The sequence below is a fragment of the Phocoena sinus genome, chromosome 4, assembly GCF_008692025.1.
Source record: "Phocoena sinus isolate mPhoSin1 chromosome 4, mPhoSin1.pri, whole genome shotgun sequence".
Classification (NCBI taxonomy): domain Eukaryota; kingdom Metazoa; phylum Chordata; class Mammalia; order Artiodactyla; family Phocoenidae; genus Phocoena; species Phocoena sinus.
In genome coordinates this window covers 78,937,770-78,951,992 of record NC_045766.1, presented here as the reverse complement: position 1 = coordinate 78,951,992, position 14,223 = coordinate 78,937,770, and the positions used below count along the sequence as shown (strand labels likewise).

Genomic DNA, 14,223 nt, shown 5'->3' with positions numbered 1-14,223 from the left:
TTCTAAAACTATCAAACTATCCTTTGCTGGCATTAAATTCTCCAGCTTTAGATCCTTCACCATCCTTTTACTTTAAGTTCTCCTATAATGGCTTCACTTTTTCTTGAATCATATTACGGTCTATAGGTATGCCTTTCATCCTGCACCCACATGAAAGCTGCATTTTCAGCATGCGATAAAAAGGTATTTTGCAAAGATTGCAAGGTTTTCACATCTGCTGGTGTAGCTACAGTGATGGCTTCATGAATTTCTTTGTCTTTTTTCACAATGGTCCTTACGCTGGATTCGTTTATCTTGAAATGGTGGGCAACTGCCGCTGCAGACCTCAATTTACGGTGCATATCAAGCAATTCAACTTTTTCTTGTAATGTCACGACTTTTCTCTGCTTCTTGGGAGCACTCCCACCGTCACTAGTGGCACTTCGTATGGCTCCCATAGTGTTACTCAGTGTTTACAGTATTGCACTAAACACAACGAAGAATATACAAGAACTGCTAGAGATCACTTGTTACCATGACATGCAATTTACTGGAGAGATGAACTGTTCACTCATAGATGATTAGTGTCACCCTACATTTTACGTGGATACTAGCAACACTTGAGCTCACAGCAGAAGCAATAAGAGGTAGTCATGAAATTATTCCAGTAGTATAGTATCTACTACAGTTACTTTTATGCAGTTATGATTTAACACTGCATCTTTACGTTTGTTTACATTTCTTTTGACTTTGAATAACACCCTGTTTGGTCTGTAAGTGTTTAGTGCATAAGTTTTGATAAATTTTAACTTTTTATAGATTTTGTGTATTTTATGGTAGTAAATGATAAAATAGACTAATATCTACATATATTTTATGCATTCATGACACACCTAACTTTTTCAATATTTCTGGGCTATGTGGTTTGTCTGCAAGTTTTAAAAAATTGTCAAAAATCTCCCCCAATTTTTCTAATATATTTATTGAAAAAAATCTATGTATAAGTGGATCCATGCAGTTCAAACCTATGCTGTTCAAGGGCAAACTGTACTTTTAAACTGCTGCTGCTTCCTGTTGATTCATTAGTTTGGATTATCATAGAGCTATTATATATATTTGCCATCAGATTTATTTTCAGGAAACTCGGATGCTCTGTTACAACCATAATAATTGGATGTGGTTCCAAATTTTACTCATAATTTTCATATTTTTATTAATTTCAAGTCTTGGCTTAGTGCTTTATCACTTATTTAAGTGTTTTATCACTTATTTGTGTTTTTATGGAAAAAATAATATAAAAATTATGTGATGAAAAAGTAATGAAAGTGTGATTTTAAAATCAGAGAGATCAGAATTTTTGATACTTTTAAGTTAAAAAGTACCCCCTGTGTCTGAAAATGGAACTGATGAACAAAATCTTATGTATAATTTTGGCAGGATTTTTGATGATCAAAAGTAAGAAAATAAAGTGCATGTTTAAACAGAAACACATACACTCTTCCACAAGGAACCATGTTCAAAAATCTTGATGTGTAGGATTTCAAGCCCAAAGTAAAGCTCTCTTCACTTTGAGATAATTGCCATTTAATGCCCCTTAGTTCCCCCATAACAACAAAACATACTAAATATTTCAGTCGTTTACTACACAGGACAATTTTCTATTGCCCAGGCAGTCATTTAAAACAGCAAATTAGCTCATGTGGAACAGTAGGAGTTGGGGGTTTTGCTTGCATATACACGACAGAACCTTTCAAAAACTCAAAAAAAAAATGTTTAAAGTCTCCAAAACTTTTGATTAAAATGGATACACCTAGAATATGTTTCATGTTTGTTCAGTGGTTAACTTATGCATGGGAATATCATAGGTGCACCCTGGTTTGGACTTTCTCAAACCGTCCTAGCATGGCCATAGAGAAAATTCTTTCTGATATTCAGATCTGTGGCCTAGATTTGGTAGTGGGAAAAAATACAAAGGTAAGAAATGACACTCACTGGTGTGTTATTTCAGGCACTGTTGGAAAAGAATAAGGGCCTCAAAGCAAAGAAACCAATGCGTTTTCTTCAAAGAAAGCCAAAACCTCAACCTCGACTTCCAACTCCAACTTTGGAGATGAATTCCAATGTAAGTTTGAAGGTTCTTTTATTTGAAAAGCTAAATTCAGTATTGCTGTTTATTCTCCAGATAGTTTGGGTTAAAAACAAACCTAACGTTAAGTGTTCATTTCCCAAGATCTGACTTACGTTGCCTTTATCCTTATGTTTCAAACGCACACAAAAAAACAAGCAAAATGAAATGAAATCTAAAGTCAATCCTTTTCAACAATAAAAACACAAAGAAGAAAATCTTCCCAAGAAAAATTGGCATCAGAAGGTAATTCTGATGTACATCAAATAAAAAAAAAAAAGATCGAATTATGATCATTTACTGTAACTGTCTTCCCACATGAGGAAGTGGCTGATGACAGCTGGAATTAGAGAGAAATGCAATACCAGAGGTGACATCAAGACTGGCTCAGAGAGTTCACCCTGACCAGGGCCATACCTCACCTTTGCAGGGCCCCAGACTCAGTTTGGTCAACATTCCATAGTTGGTTTGGATTTAAAGGACTGACTCAGACTAAACCTACAAGAAACTGCTGGAGATGCCACAACGCAAATTTGTTACTTTACGGAGAGAAATATAACTGCCTGGTATATCAGGATATTGCTCTTGGGAGGTCAGCTTGTTATCTCCCAGTACAGGGCAGTTCTCACAAGAAGCCAGATTGTACAGAAGGTTGTTGTGCTTTGTCAGAGGGAGGGGAGTTGACAGGAGATCTCACTAGCACCTCCGATAGCTCTGATGTCTCTGGAGGGACTGGAATGCTCCCGCTGACTGGACACGATGTGCTTCTGGGCAGTGTCCCCTTTTCTAGACTTTGTGCCGACCACTGCCTGTGGTTAACACGTTGTCATTCACGAGTGTTAATGCCATTGATTCCACTGTTGATTACTTTTGCACTCAGAGGGGCTTTAAGTAAATTTGCAGACTCTGATCTTTCTGCTTTTGACATACACTTATTTAAGGTGATTTTTATAGATAGCTGATCTTATCCATTATATTCTTATTTTACCAGTTTAGCTAAATTCTTGTGAAAAGCACCTCATTTTCGACTCTGATATAGACCAGCTGTATTCTTTGTCTACGCATGATCAAACATGAAAATACTATTGCAAAAGGGATTTATTAGCAATACTTACTTCTTCAAGAAAGATTTTGCTGGAAAGGAATATAGAAAAAATGAAAATGGCTTAATTTGTAAGGATACCATGACAGTGGGTGAATTTTTTGCTTCTGATGTAATTTATTAATGATATCTTATTTATAATGAAAAAGTAATAATGAATTTTAACAATACAGTAAGTAACACTTAAAGTCCTATATGTTCAAAGAGGGATGATGTTTTATTCTCTTTAAATCCTTCTGGCATCTAGCTTTTTGCTAGATATAAATCTTTTGCTTGATATAAATCTTCAAAAAAGTATTTGATGCTGACTGCTGCTGTTCTCAAGCTGCTTGGTTCTCCCTTTGTTCTTTTAGGAAGAAGAAGATATAGAAATGGCTGTGATCTACCTTCAAAAGTTACTCCGGGGCAGAGTCGTTCAGAACATGGTGTGTAGGGTTACAACCACTGGCCCTGTTCTTCTCCTTTGAGAATAGATTTACAGAACGCATATGTGCTTGGTTCCTTGGGGTGAATTGCCTCTTGCACGCTGCTGTCCTGTGGTACTGTGCTCTTGAGTTGCCATAGTTTGCCCGAGTGGCACAGTAACAAGGCAAGAAAGGACCGCCTGCTGTTTGCTGTAGTGTACCCAAGGCAGTGTGAAGCTAATGTCTTCCTTGGAATTGATAAATCCAGCAATTTTCATACCTGAATTTTGACCCTAAACATCACAAGTAGATTCTCTAATTTTCCACAAAGTTGTAATACAATTATCTGTGTTTGTATATAGCTATCAATACCTGAATAATAAATGAAATAGCTAAGTAATAACTACAGTTTTGAACTCTTACCATATGCTCACATTATATGTTCTTTGCTCTACATATATCAGCTCTTTTTCTTTTTTTGTATCAATTACCCATTTTACAGGCGAGTAATATGAGTCTGAGGGGGATTATGTTAACTGCCAAATGCAACTCCGGTCTTCCTGACTAAAAGCTTTAGCCAGATTATTTGTGCCACTAGAGCAAGCTCACGCTTCAGTTTAAAAATGGACTGATATAAAGGCTCAGCTGAAACATTTTTTCTCCCCAGACAGCTGTAACTCTTAAGAGACTCAGTTATGGTGAGTAAGTTCAGGGAGGCTGGATGAACATCCTGTGTTCAGCATTATTCTCGATTCTCCTGCCAGTATTTCCCCAGGAGAAACATGGCAGTTAAGTTCAGACAGCAGATCCTGTATTCCAGATGAGGGGCAAATCTCTCGGAAAAGAAAGTATGACCATGAAAAATACCACCCCCAGGCTTCTTAGGGAAGGAGCAGAGGAAATGAGGAGAAGGCTCTAGTTTCTTAACATGACCCTATAGTTGTCACCTTGTCTTTGAGAGGCCTTTTAAGAAACTGAGTCAATAACTAACTAACCTATAGCTAAGCTCCTTCTCTGCCTGAGCAGCTGAAGGTGCAGAAGAGAGGGCTGACCGCTAGCTCTGTGGCCCAGACCTGCTCTGTGGCCCCGAAAGGCAGAACAGAACCCTCTGTTGACAAGTGCCTCACAAGTCACTGTCTGCGAGGCCTCGTGCCTGGCACAACGGATGCTGATTTGAAAGTCTCTCTCTGATCTGACTTGACACAGATGTTTGAAGGGAAAGAGAAGCGACTGGAGTTGATCCAGGAGCTGCGCACCAGCCACGCACTGCAAGAAGAGGACAGGCTGGTGAAGAAAGCCGAGAAGCAGGTGACCCTGGCCTTGCAGCGACAGAGGAACTTGCACGAGCACAAGGTTCTTTCCTTTCCTCTCCTTTTCTTGTCCCATTTTCGCCCTTGGTTTTTATTATTATACAAGCAACATTATAGTAACAATAAATGACGTGATGAAAAAGAAACACCCCCCACAAGCCCAGCATTTTTCATCAATGGTGCTGTGGTCCAGAATTTGAATGGGCTGTGCCCTCCCTGAATTGAGTCTGCTCTTAGTTTTTTATTTTTATTTTATTATTATTATTATTTCTTTTTGCGTTATGCGGGCCTCTCACTCTTGTGGCCTCTCCCGTTGCGGAGCACAGGCTCTGGACGCGCAGGCTCAGCGGCCATGGCTCACGGGCCTAGCTGCTCCGTGGCATGTGGGATCTTCCCAGACCAGTGCACGAACCCGTGTCCCCTGCATCGGCAGGCGGACTCTCAACCACTGTGCCACCAGGGAAGCCCTGCTCTTCGTTTTTTATTTGCAAAAAGAAAAGAATAAAACCCCACAATTTTGAAAGGTTTTTCTCTTCCAATCTTTCTTAAATATTTGGTGACTCTAATATATTTCAGTGGGAGCTTAGCAGAATGAATAAGTAATTAAAGCAATAAGAAAAAAGTGAGAAATGAGATTTTAAAAACTATCCACACTCATTTATGAGTTTTGGAGCTGTACATAGCTCATACTCCTTAAACTGCATATTATATATGTTAATATGATATTCTGTGACTTTCACCGGGTCGTCTGAGCTCTGTGTGACTGACAATAGCTGCTAATTGCAGCTCTGACCTGACAACTGTAAATGTGTTTCCTACTTTCTTCTGGCATTTGTCTATAGACACATAGTATTTAATGTTGTTGACTACAGTGTAGATACACTTTTACTATCTGTCCCACTTATCTGTGAATCAAAATGAAAAAGAACCAATTTGCACAGAGTTTAGTGTTACAAGAAAGTAAACTTGGGACTTCCCTGGCGGTGCAGTGGTTAAGACTCCGCACTTCCAATGCAGGGGGGCGTGGGTTCGATCCCGGGATGGGGAACTAAGATCCCACATGCCGCGCAGTACGGCCAAACAAAAAGAAAGTAAACTTACAACAAAGCTAACATGACCCACCTTTAGTAACAAACATAACTCTTGTGCTGTGAATTAGGCACAAATGTTAAGCAGCCTGGAAACGAGCACCACTTTATTCCTTTTACATGACAGCAGGACTGGGGATGGTCTCTGAGTGATGGGAGCTGGTTTGCAGGGAGGGAGGAAGAAAGCCACAGACTGTGAGACCCAGCAGAGGAACCAGAGAAAGAAGAGGAGAATGCAGACACTGGAGTCTCTAAATCTGGGCATCCTGGAGCCCTGGGAATGATGGAGACAGGCTGCACTTCTGTTCAGATAGGGAGCAGAATGCCCTGGCAGCAGAATACCCAGGACCTGGACGGAAAAATGCCCTCCTTGGCCCCTTCAAGGTTTCTGATTATAGACTTTAGCAGCTACAGCTAAGACAATCCAGGATTTTCAATCCATCTACCTCATTTAGTGGATAAATACTTGATAGACATCATGACAGCTAAGAGCTAAGGGAGGAAATAATGGGAGGAACTGTCACAGAGCCACAAACTCACCCTGCTTGCCTTCAGCTGTTCCTGGATACACCAGTAAGATGCAGGCATCTGGGGGAGTGGGCACCCCACGGGTACCTACAGCAATGCCGATCCTCTCATTTTCTCCTTCTCTCATATTGAGGGAGAATCGTCAGTGTGAGAGCAGCAAGTGCCTGGGAGAAGAGCCTTTTCCCCTTATCCCTGAGGATAGAAGCAGGAGCACAGTACAATCTTCTCAAACACTTTTGTTCCCCCTGTGCCAAAGCCAGCACAGAGAGATCCATAAATAGATACTGTGGCTTACTCCTGGCCAAGAACTCTAGGCCCCTAGCCCTTATTTTACCTCAGTGATTACACAGACATGTAGGCTTGTTTCCTGCTCTGTTTCAAAGATAGTTCTTAATGACTTTGAAATTATTTAAATGAATAAGCAGTACTAAGGTTTTCTACTTTCATGTTACTGAAGATCTTAAAATTCCCCAAACTTGTGTTAAAGGACAAAGCATTGAAAAATTAAAAGGTACCATGAGTGAATTTTTAAGAGATTCTATTTTTTTGAACTCCAACATTATCTTTTAATAAAAACCTTGACATTTCCCTTCACGTCTGGGGAGACCCAAGCACTTTACCTTCTGGATAAAATGGAAAGAAAAAAAAAATTCTGTGTGGACACTAACGAATGTTTTGCTAAATCCTCTTTATAATTTGAAAACGATCATCCATCAGTGACTGACTGAGCAATCTACTTTCTCAAGTCTAAGTTTGTATCATAAGCTTTCCTAGTAAAACCCTTGGGATGGGGGCCAGTCTGGAGACAATATTCCTAATAAAAACTAAGTGCACTCTGAAAGTGAAGTGACTGTCAAGGATAATCCAGCATCCCTCCTCATAAATCACCATTCTTAGTGGAATCTGTATCCTCATAGTTATATTATTATTTTTAAGGTGTCACTGGTTGAAAACCATTTGGCTGGGCTGGAAGGATGGGTGCTGGCAGACATGTTTGACTTCCTGTCCAAAGAGCTGGTGAGACTGCAGGAGGAGAGGAGGGTCCACGCCCTGGCCATGCTGGCCGAGCGACAGCGCAGGATGCGTGAAGCCGAAGAGAGTGGCCGGCGCCAGGTGGAAGAGAGGCGCCTGCAGGAGGAGGACCAGATATTTAAGGAGGCAAGTGGGGACGTTGCCAGGAAACTCATGATATGAAATGACTTCCGTATTTTGTTTTTCATTGTCTTCAACAAATAATGTATTGAGTTCCTATGGTATGCCCAGCACTGTGCAAAGGCATTGTGGGCTGCTTTGGAGGGAAAAAACCAGGTGTGGCCCCTTCTCTCCTGGTGCTTAAATCCTATATAACAGGCGAATAAGTGTAGGATCAGAAAATGTGTTAAGTTTCATGAAGGAAACAAATGGGGCCCGGTGACATATTTTGAAGAAGTCACTCTGCTTTGCTGTGTGAACAGGTTGTAGGGGAGGACAGGGTGGAAACAAGGAGACCTGGAAGGAGACTGATGAAGTAACTCAGGCCAGAGTGAGAAATGGGGTAAAGTCAAGTATGATGTCCAGTTTCCGGTGTCAGTGAGTGGGGGAGGTGATGGTTCTATTTTCTGAGGTGGGAAAGCTGAGGGTGGAATAGGTTTAGGGGCAGGAGTGGAATGAAGAGTTTGATTTATATTAAGTTTGAGACATCTTAGTGGAGGTGTCATTTCAGCAGATGGATATACAAGATAGAGTTTCGAAGAGAGATTTTGACTAAAGATACAATCTTGGGAATTAGGAATGCCAGGCTGGTAAATTTGAATTCTGACCAAGACCCAATAGATGTGAAATTCCAAAGTGACCAAGATGCAAACTCAGAGGAAATCTGAGGAACCAGTAATATCTCAAGTCACTCTCACCCTCATCAAGTATACAAAAGCTCAAGTGTTAAAATGGGAGGGGATTTGTGAGGCAGATTTCTTTAAAGGGAGCTGTGCTGTGACTAATTCCCCCAAAAATCACACCCAGAGGTGGCGACGAGTACTTCCCCTTTCTTGGAGAGCTTGATGTGTATTCTTTCAGTTAGGGCGTCTCACCCCCGGAATGGAGAGGAGGAAGCTGGGCAGGCTGAGGGGAGGTGGGCACAGAAGAGGCTGCATGGGCGGCCAGCACACCCAGAATATGCTAAGGCGAAGGCTGTGTGAGTTTCCCTTGTGCAGATGCGGGCCAGATGGGAAAGGCAGAAAGAGCCAACCTGGAACTTAAAAAAATTCCTATCTAAGAGGCTGTCTGAATTGTATTAATATATGTGGATAGTTTTGAGCTCCTCAGGTTAAAAAAAAAAAAATGCTATGTCAAGTTGGGGTCTTCTTATTTGATCTGGGATTCAAAGGATTTACCCAATTCCCATGGAATTAGGATCGACCCCTGAATAGTATTTGGTATGTGTTTTTTCAGATAAGAAATTGATTGAAATTAAACAGACTTCCCATCCTCTACACAGCTTTAGAAAGTTTTGGGTTAAAGCTTTTTAACTATAGTGTGATACAGCCTATAATAATAATTCATATTCTAGCTTCCTACCATCCTAACACATTTTTCCTTAAAAAGAGTTACTGAGGGCTTCCCTGGCGGTGCAGTGGTTGAGAGTCTGCCTGCCGATGCAGGGGACACGGGTTCGTGCCCCGGTCGGGGAAGATCCCACATGCTGCAGAGCGGCTGGGCCCGTGAGCCAAGGCCACTGAGCCTGCGCGTCCGGAGCCTGTGCTTCGCAACGGGAGAGGCCACAACAGTGAGAGGTCCGCGTACTGCAAAAAAAAAAAAAGTTACTGAAATGTAGAAATTTTTAGCAAACCAGAATTTACTATTCTCTACCTAATATCACTAAGGAAAAACCAGCTGGGATGGGAAGAACCAGTTGGGAGTGAGAATAAAAGGAAAGAGACAGAAGAACCACTATACTCAGAAACACGGAAAGGAAGAAGCTGGTGAAAGGCTTCTAGGAAGGTATCTCTTAAGTGGGAATGATCCCAGGAAATGTCAGCATGTCTAGGAGGGGCAAGAAAGGGTTAAGATGACCCTTCCAGCCTGATTTAAGGAACATTTATGTAAAAAATGTATCCATCTCTGGACCCCAGCATCATTTAAATTCCCTATCTCCCATCATATGACCCTCTTAAAGATAAATATGCTTGCACATAAATATACCAAGTGTACAATATACAAATATACCAAATGTACACGAGTAAATTTCCAGAAAAATAACATGCAGATATTGAGAAACATAGATACAGAAAGTCATAGACTCATATTTTAAATACATACACACTTTTGCACATCTATAAGTTAAGATACACTCACAAACATAAGCCCACATGCACAATAATAGCAGAGATGGGAGGTACACACATATAGCCACCCATACGTTTCCTTATTCACTTACGCACCTACAAGCACAAATGTGTCCAGAAACATACACATTTATAAAGATATATGTAAACACACAAGTACGTGTATTACTAGAGGTGAACCAAATTAAACTTTCCACCTCTGAACTATTACAAGACTCAACTGTCTAATCGTTCCATCTAGGTGTGACTTGTTTCCTGAATAAGTCTGTGGTCTCCATGGGAGCAGGCACATGCCTTCCACAGCACCAGCATAGCCCTCTGTACATAACAGACTTTAAGAAAATATATTTTGGTTGGTTGGTTGGTTGTTCGGTTGAACTGTATTAAACTGGTCATTGGGTCTCTCCCATAAGGAAGGCATAGGGATTCAAGGTTATGGACTTGGTGTTTTACAGGTAGATATTCAGTAAACATTTCATATTCAGAGTCCTGCTGCAGTGCCAGTCAAGAAGCAGGTACTGAGTTGTTACTGAGTCCCAAGCATTATCTCAGACACAAAGAAATACACACACATTAAATAAAAAGTGCCCTTCCCCCAAAGCTCAAAATCTGTTGAGACAGAATGCATACAAAACTAAGTATGACACCCTTGATGCTTGTGATACTTCCTTGGTATCCATCTGTAAAACAGGTAAAACTAAACTGTATTATTTATGGTTGCATACTTAGGGAGCACAGCCCTAAAGAATAGGAAGTCTTTACCATAAACTCATGAGAGTGGGAAGGGTCTGTGGTCAGGTAGAACTCACAGTGACCTCTGGGATCCTAGCAGTGGCTTGACCCTCATTCATTGCACTGTACATTTATGTGCTCTGCACTTTTCTAAATGTATAGTCTATATTCTTTCAAGAAAGCTTTAAAAAGAAGCAGTCCAGGGCTGAGAAGATAGTTAAAAAAATTCACCAGAGACCCAGGATCCTTCTAGCTTCCTGCTTTTCTGTCCCTTGGGTGTGACCCTCATGGCAGTTTAAGATAACTGGTGCTCCTGCATTTCGTCCCCATGAAATGAGAAATGAAAAGAGAGAGAGAGAAAAAAAAAAGCTACGTCTTTCCCTGTAAGAATCCTTTAAGAGGAATAAAGGAAGGACATTGTGTAATACATCTTAGTCTCTGCCACAGTTAGGTAGCTTGACCAAATTACACTGCTGGTAAGAACAAAGCCAGGATCCAAAACAGGGTTATTGACTGAAGCCCATGATCTTTCTGCAGTGTTGTATCGCCCACCCCATAATTCTAAAATGAGCCAGATAGGTAGGGGCTTCCCAGAGTGGGTAGATAGGTGGATTAGAAACAGACTATCTATAGTTTAAAAAAAAGAGTAATGAATGAGGGGACTACTGATGAATGAAGTAGATGTGCTAAAAAAGTCGACCAATATTCATGCATTTTTCTTGTGTACAGTAGTAACATTCCTATTCTGAGTAACTGGAGTATTTTGGGGTTTTGCAGGTAATTAAAGTTCACCAAAGTACTGTAACTTCCTATCTGGAGGATATAATACTGAACACTGAAGAGAATACTGCAGAAGAACAAGCCAGGGCAGAAATAGAGAAGATGGCTGAGGAAATCAATGACATTGCTTATGAAATGGAAAGCCGGTGTGTACCAAGGGGACAGATGGTGGGATGGACAGCCTTTTGCTGTTACTCATATGTATTTTTCAAGAGCTTAAGATTTTACCACCAAGGAGAAACAAATATATAACTCATGCTTCAGTATGCATTGTTTTAGCAGCAGCCAGCAGGCCTATACCTTTGTATGGTAAGAGCATTGGGAATAGAATTTTCAGTTATCCTCTGCAGTCTGGAGCACTTTCATATTTCTTACTTTTAGAATATCACAAAGCATGAAAGCAATGTGATTAAGTATGTCCAATTTTACTTGGACATCACCGCAGGGTTTCTGGCTTCCATTTGTAAGTTGTATCTCTAACACTCCCGTTCTGGTAGGCAGGCTAAGTGGAGGACAAATTTGGATTTTCCATGGAGTTAACCAAACTCACCAGGAATGTGCTACTTCAGATCACTTAAGGAAAAGGCAGTGGTGGGATTTGAGCAGTGGAGTTCCTTACACAAACAAGGAGGATCCAAGTATAAATCGGCAGCTCAAGTAAGGCAACAAAGGAAATACTCGTTTGTTTTTTACTTTTTAGTCGAACTCAGCTTCAGTCAGAGGAGATAGTTGCCGAGTTGGTTTATAGTTTCCTGATCCCAGAATTGCAAAAGGACTTTGTCAAAGAAAAAGGTAAGCCAATGCAAATGTTCCACGTGATGATGTGTTTTTTTAAATTTTTATTTATTTATTTATTCATTCTTTTTTGTTTTGTTTTGTTTTGTTTTTTTTTGCGGTACATGGGCCTCTTACTGTTGTGGCCTCTCCCGTTGTGGAGCACAGGCTCCGGACGCGCAGGCTCAGCGGCCATGGCTCACAGGCCCAGCCGCTCCGTGGCATGTGGGATCTTCCCAGACTGGGGCACAAACCCGTGTCCCCTGCATCGGCAGGCGGACTCTCAACCACTGCGCCACCAGTGAAACCCTATTCATTCATTTTTGGCTGTGTTGGGTCTTCGTTTCTGTGCGAGGGCTTTCTCTAGTTGCGGCGAGCGGGGGCCACTCTTCATCGCGGTGCGCGGGCCCCTCACTGTCGCGGCCTCTCTTGTTGCGGAGCACAGGCTCCAGACGCGCAGGCTCAGTAGTTGTGGCTCACAGGCCTAGCTGCTCCCCGGCATGTGGGATCTTCCCGGACCAGGGCTCGAACCCGTGTCTCCTGCATTGGCAGGCGGATTCTCAACCACCGCGCCACCAGGGAAGCCCGTGATGATCTTTTTAAAGGTAGAAACTATTTTCAATATTCCAGAGATTTAAAACTGAGCAGAGGTATGGGGAAAATTCTGAAGGAGAATCACTGCATTTTCTTATTTCAGAGGTCAGGTTCCCTCGATGCTGACTGCAGAATATAATCACCTCTAGTATGGATGGGTGCAGTTCTAATAAGTTTGATGGAGCGTCAAAATCCAAACCTTCTTGAAGAGGCAATTCCCGAGGGGTGGGATGGAGGGTTGGTGGGGGGTGGGAGGCTCGAGAGGGAGGGGATGTATGTATATGTACAGCTGATTCACTTTGTCTACAGCAGAAACGAACACACCATTGTAAAGCAACTATACTCCAATTAAAAAAAAAAAAGAGGCAGTTTCCAGATTCCCAGAAGAGGTGTATTTTGGTGGTTGTTGTTGTTTTGGTTTGGTTTTCATTGAAATATAGTTGATTTACAATATTATGTTAGTTTCAGGTGTACAGCAAAGTGATTCAGTTTATATATATATCTTCTCTTTTCCACTGTAGGTTATTACAAGATACTGAATTTTGTTCCCCAGGCTATACAGTGAATTGTTGTTTATCTGTTTTATATATACTTGCGTGTATATGTTAATCCTATACTCCTAATTTATCCCTCCCCCACCTCTTTCCCCTTTGGTAACCATAAGTTTGTATTTTGTAATTTGATTTTTTTTCAATGTAAAGCAAATGTTGAGAATATACAGGGTTTTCCAACTGTAGTAGCCTTTTGCAGGCAGGGCATGTGCAAGGCAGGTGTTGAAAAGCTAAGAAGCCTGACAGACCTAAATTGACTCTGCAGCTCTGCGTGAGTCACAATATCTCCTGTTCCTGCCAGGACTGATCTCAGTATAAATATCCTCACTTATCGTTTGCCAAAAGTGGCATGTTTTTAAAGATTGATGCTTTTAGTCGATAGAGAAGGAGAAAAAAATATGTATTTTTAAAAACAGTGTTCTTCCGGAGCTTTCAGACTATTGGTGACAGTCCTGATCCCAGAGGGAAGGATGCAACCAGAAGATTAATATTTAAGTGATAGGGAGGGAGGGAGGGAGGGAGACACAAGAGGGAAGAGATATAGGAACATATGTGTATGTATAACTGATTCACTTTGTTATAAAGCAGAAACTAACACACCATTGTAAAGCAATTATACCCCAATAAAGATGTTAAAAAAAAATATTTAAGTGAAATAAGAGCTTGGGAGGCTTTAGAGTTTGCAGGGGAATTCTAGACAGGTTTAAGAGAAGTGTTAATATTTAAGATCACGTAACCAGTGAGAAAGGAATCGTAGTTTTAATGCATTGGACGAGAACAAAGAAATATCTTGTTTTCCCATTACATGATTGTACTTTTTTAAACCAGTACCCACCCCAGCAATAAGCATCTAGTTTGTTCCCAGTGCGTTTTCCTATAAATAGCAGTGAACACCCTGGGCACGCTTCTGAGAGTAAACTCCTAGCAGTACACTGC

General features: G+C 41.1%; 1 protein-coding gene across 1 annotated transcript in view; it reads left to right on the top strand.

Annotated features, from left to right (window-relative positions):
* CFAP91 (cilia and flagella associated protein 91) overlaps positions 1-14,223 on the top strand; it is a 150,633-nt gene that overhangs the window by 97,714 nt on the left and 38,696 nt on the right. Inside the window, exons 11-16 of the mRNA XM_032631444.1 lie at positions 1,988-2,101; positions 3,560-3,631; positions 4,817-4,963; positions 7,473-7,694; positions 11,366-11,514; positions 12,069-12,160. Coding sequence (XP_032487335.1) covers positions 1,988-2,101; positions 3,560-3,631; positions 4,817-4,963; positions 7,473-7,694; positions 11,366-11,514; positions 12,069-12,160 — 796 coding nt within the window. The remainder of the gene's footprint in view (positions 1-1,987; positions 2,102-3,559; positions 3,632-4,816; positions 4,964-7,472; positions 7,695-11,365; positions 11,515-12,068; positions 12,161-14,223) is intronic.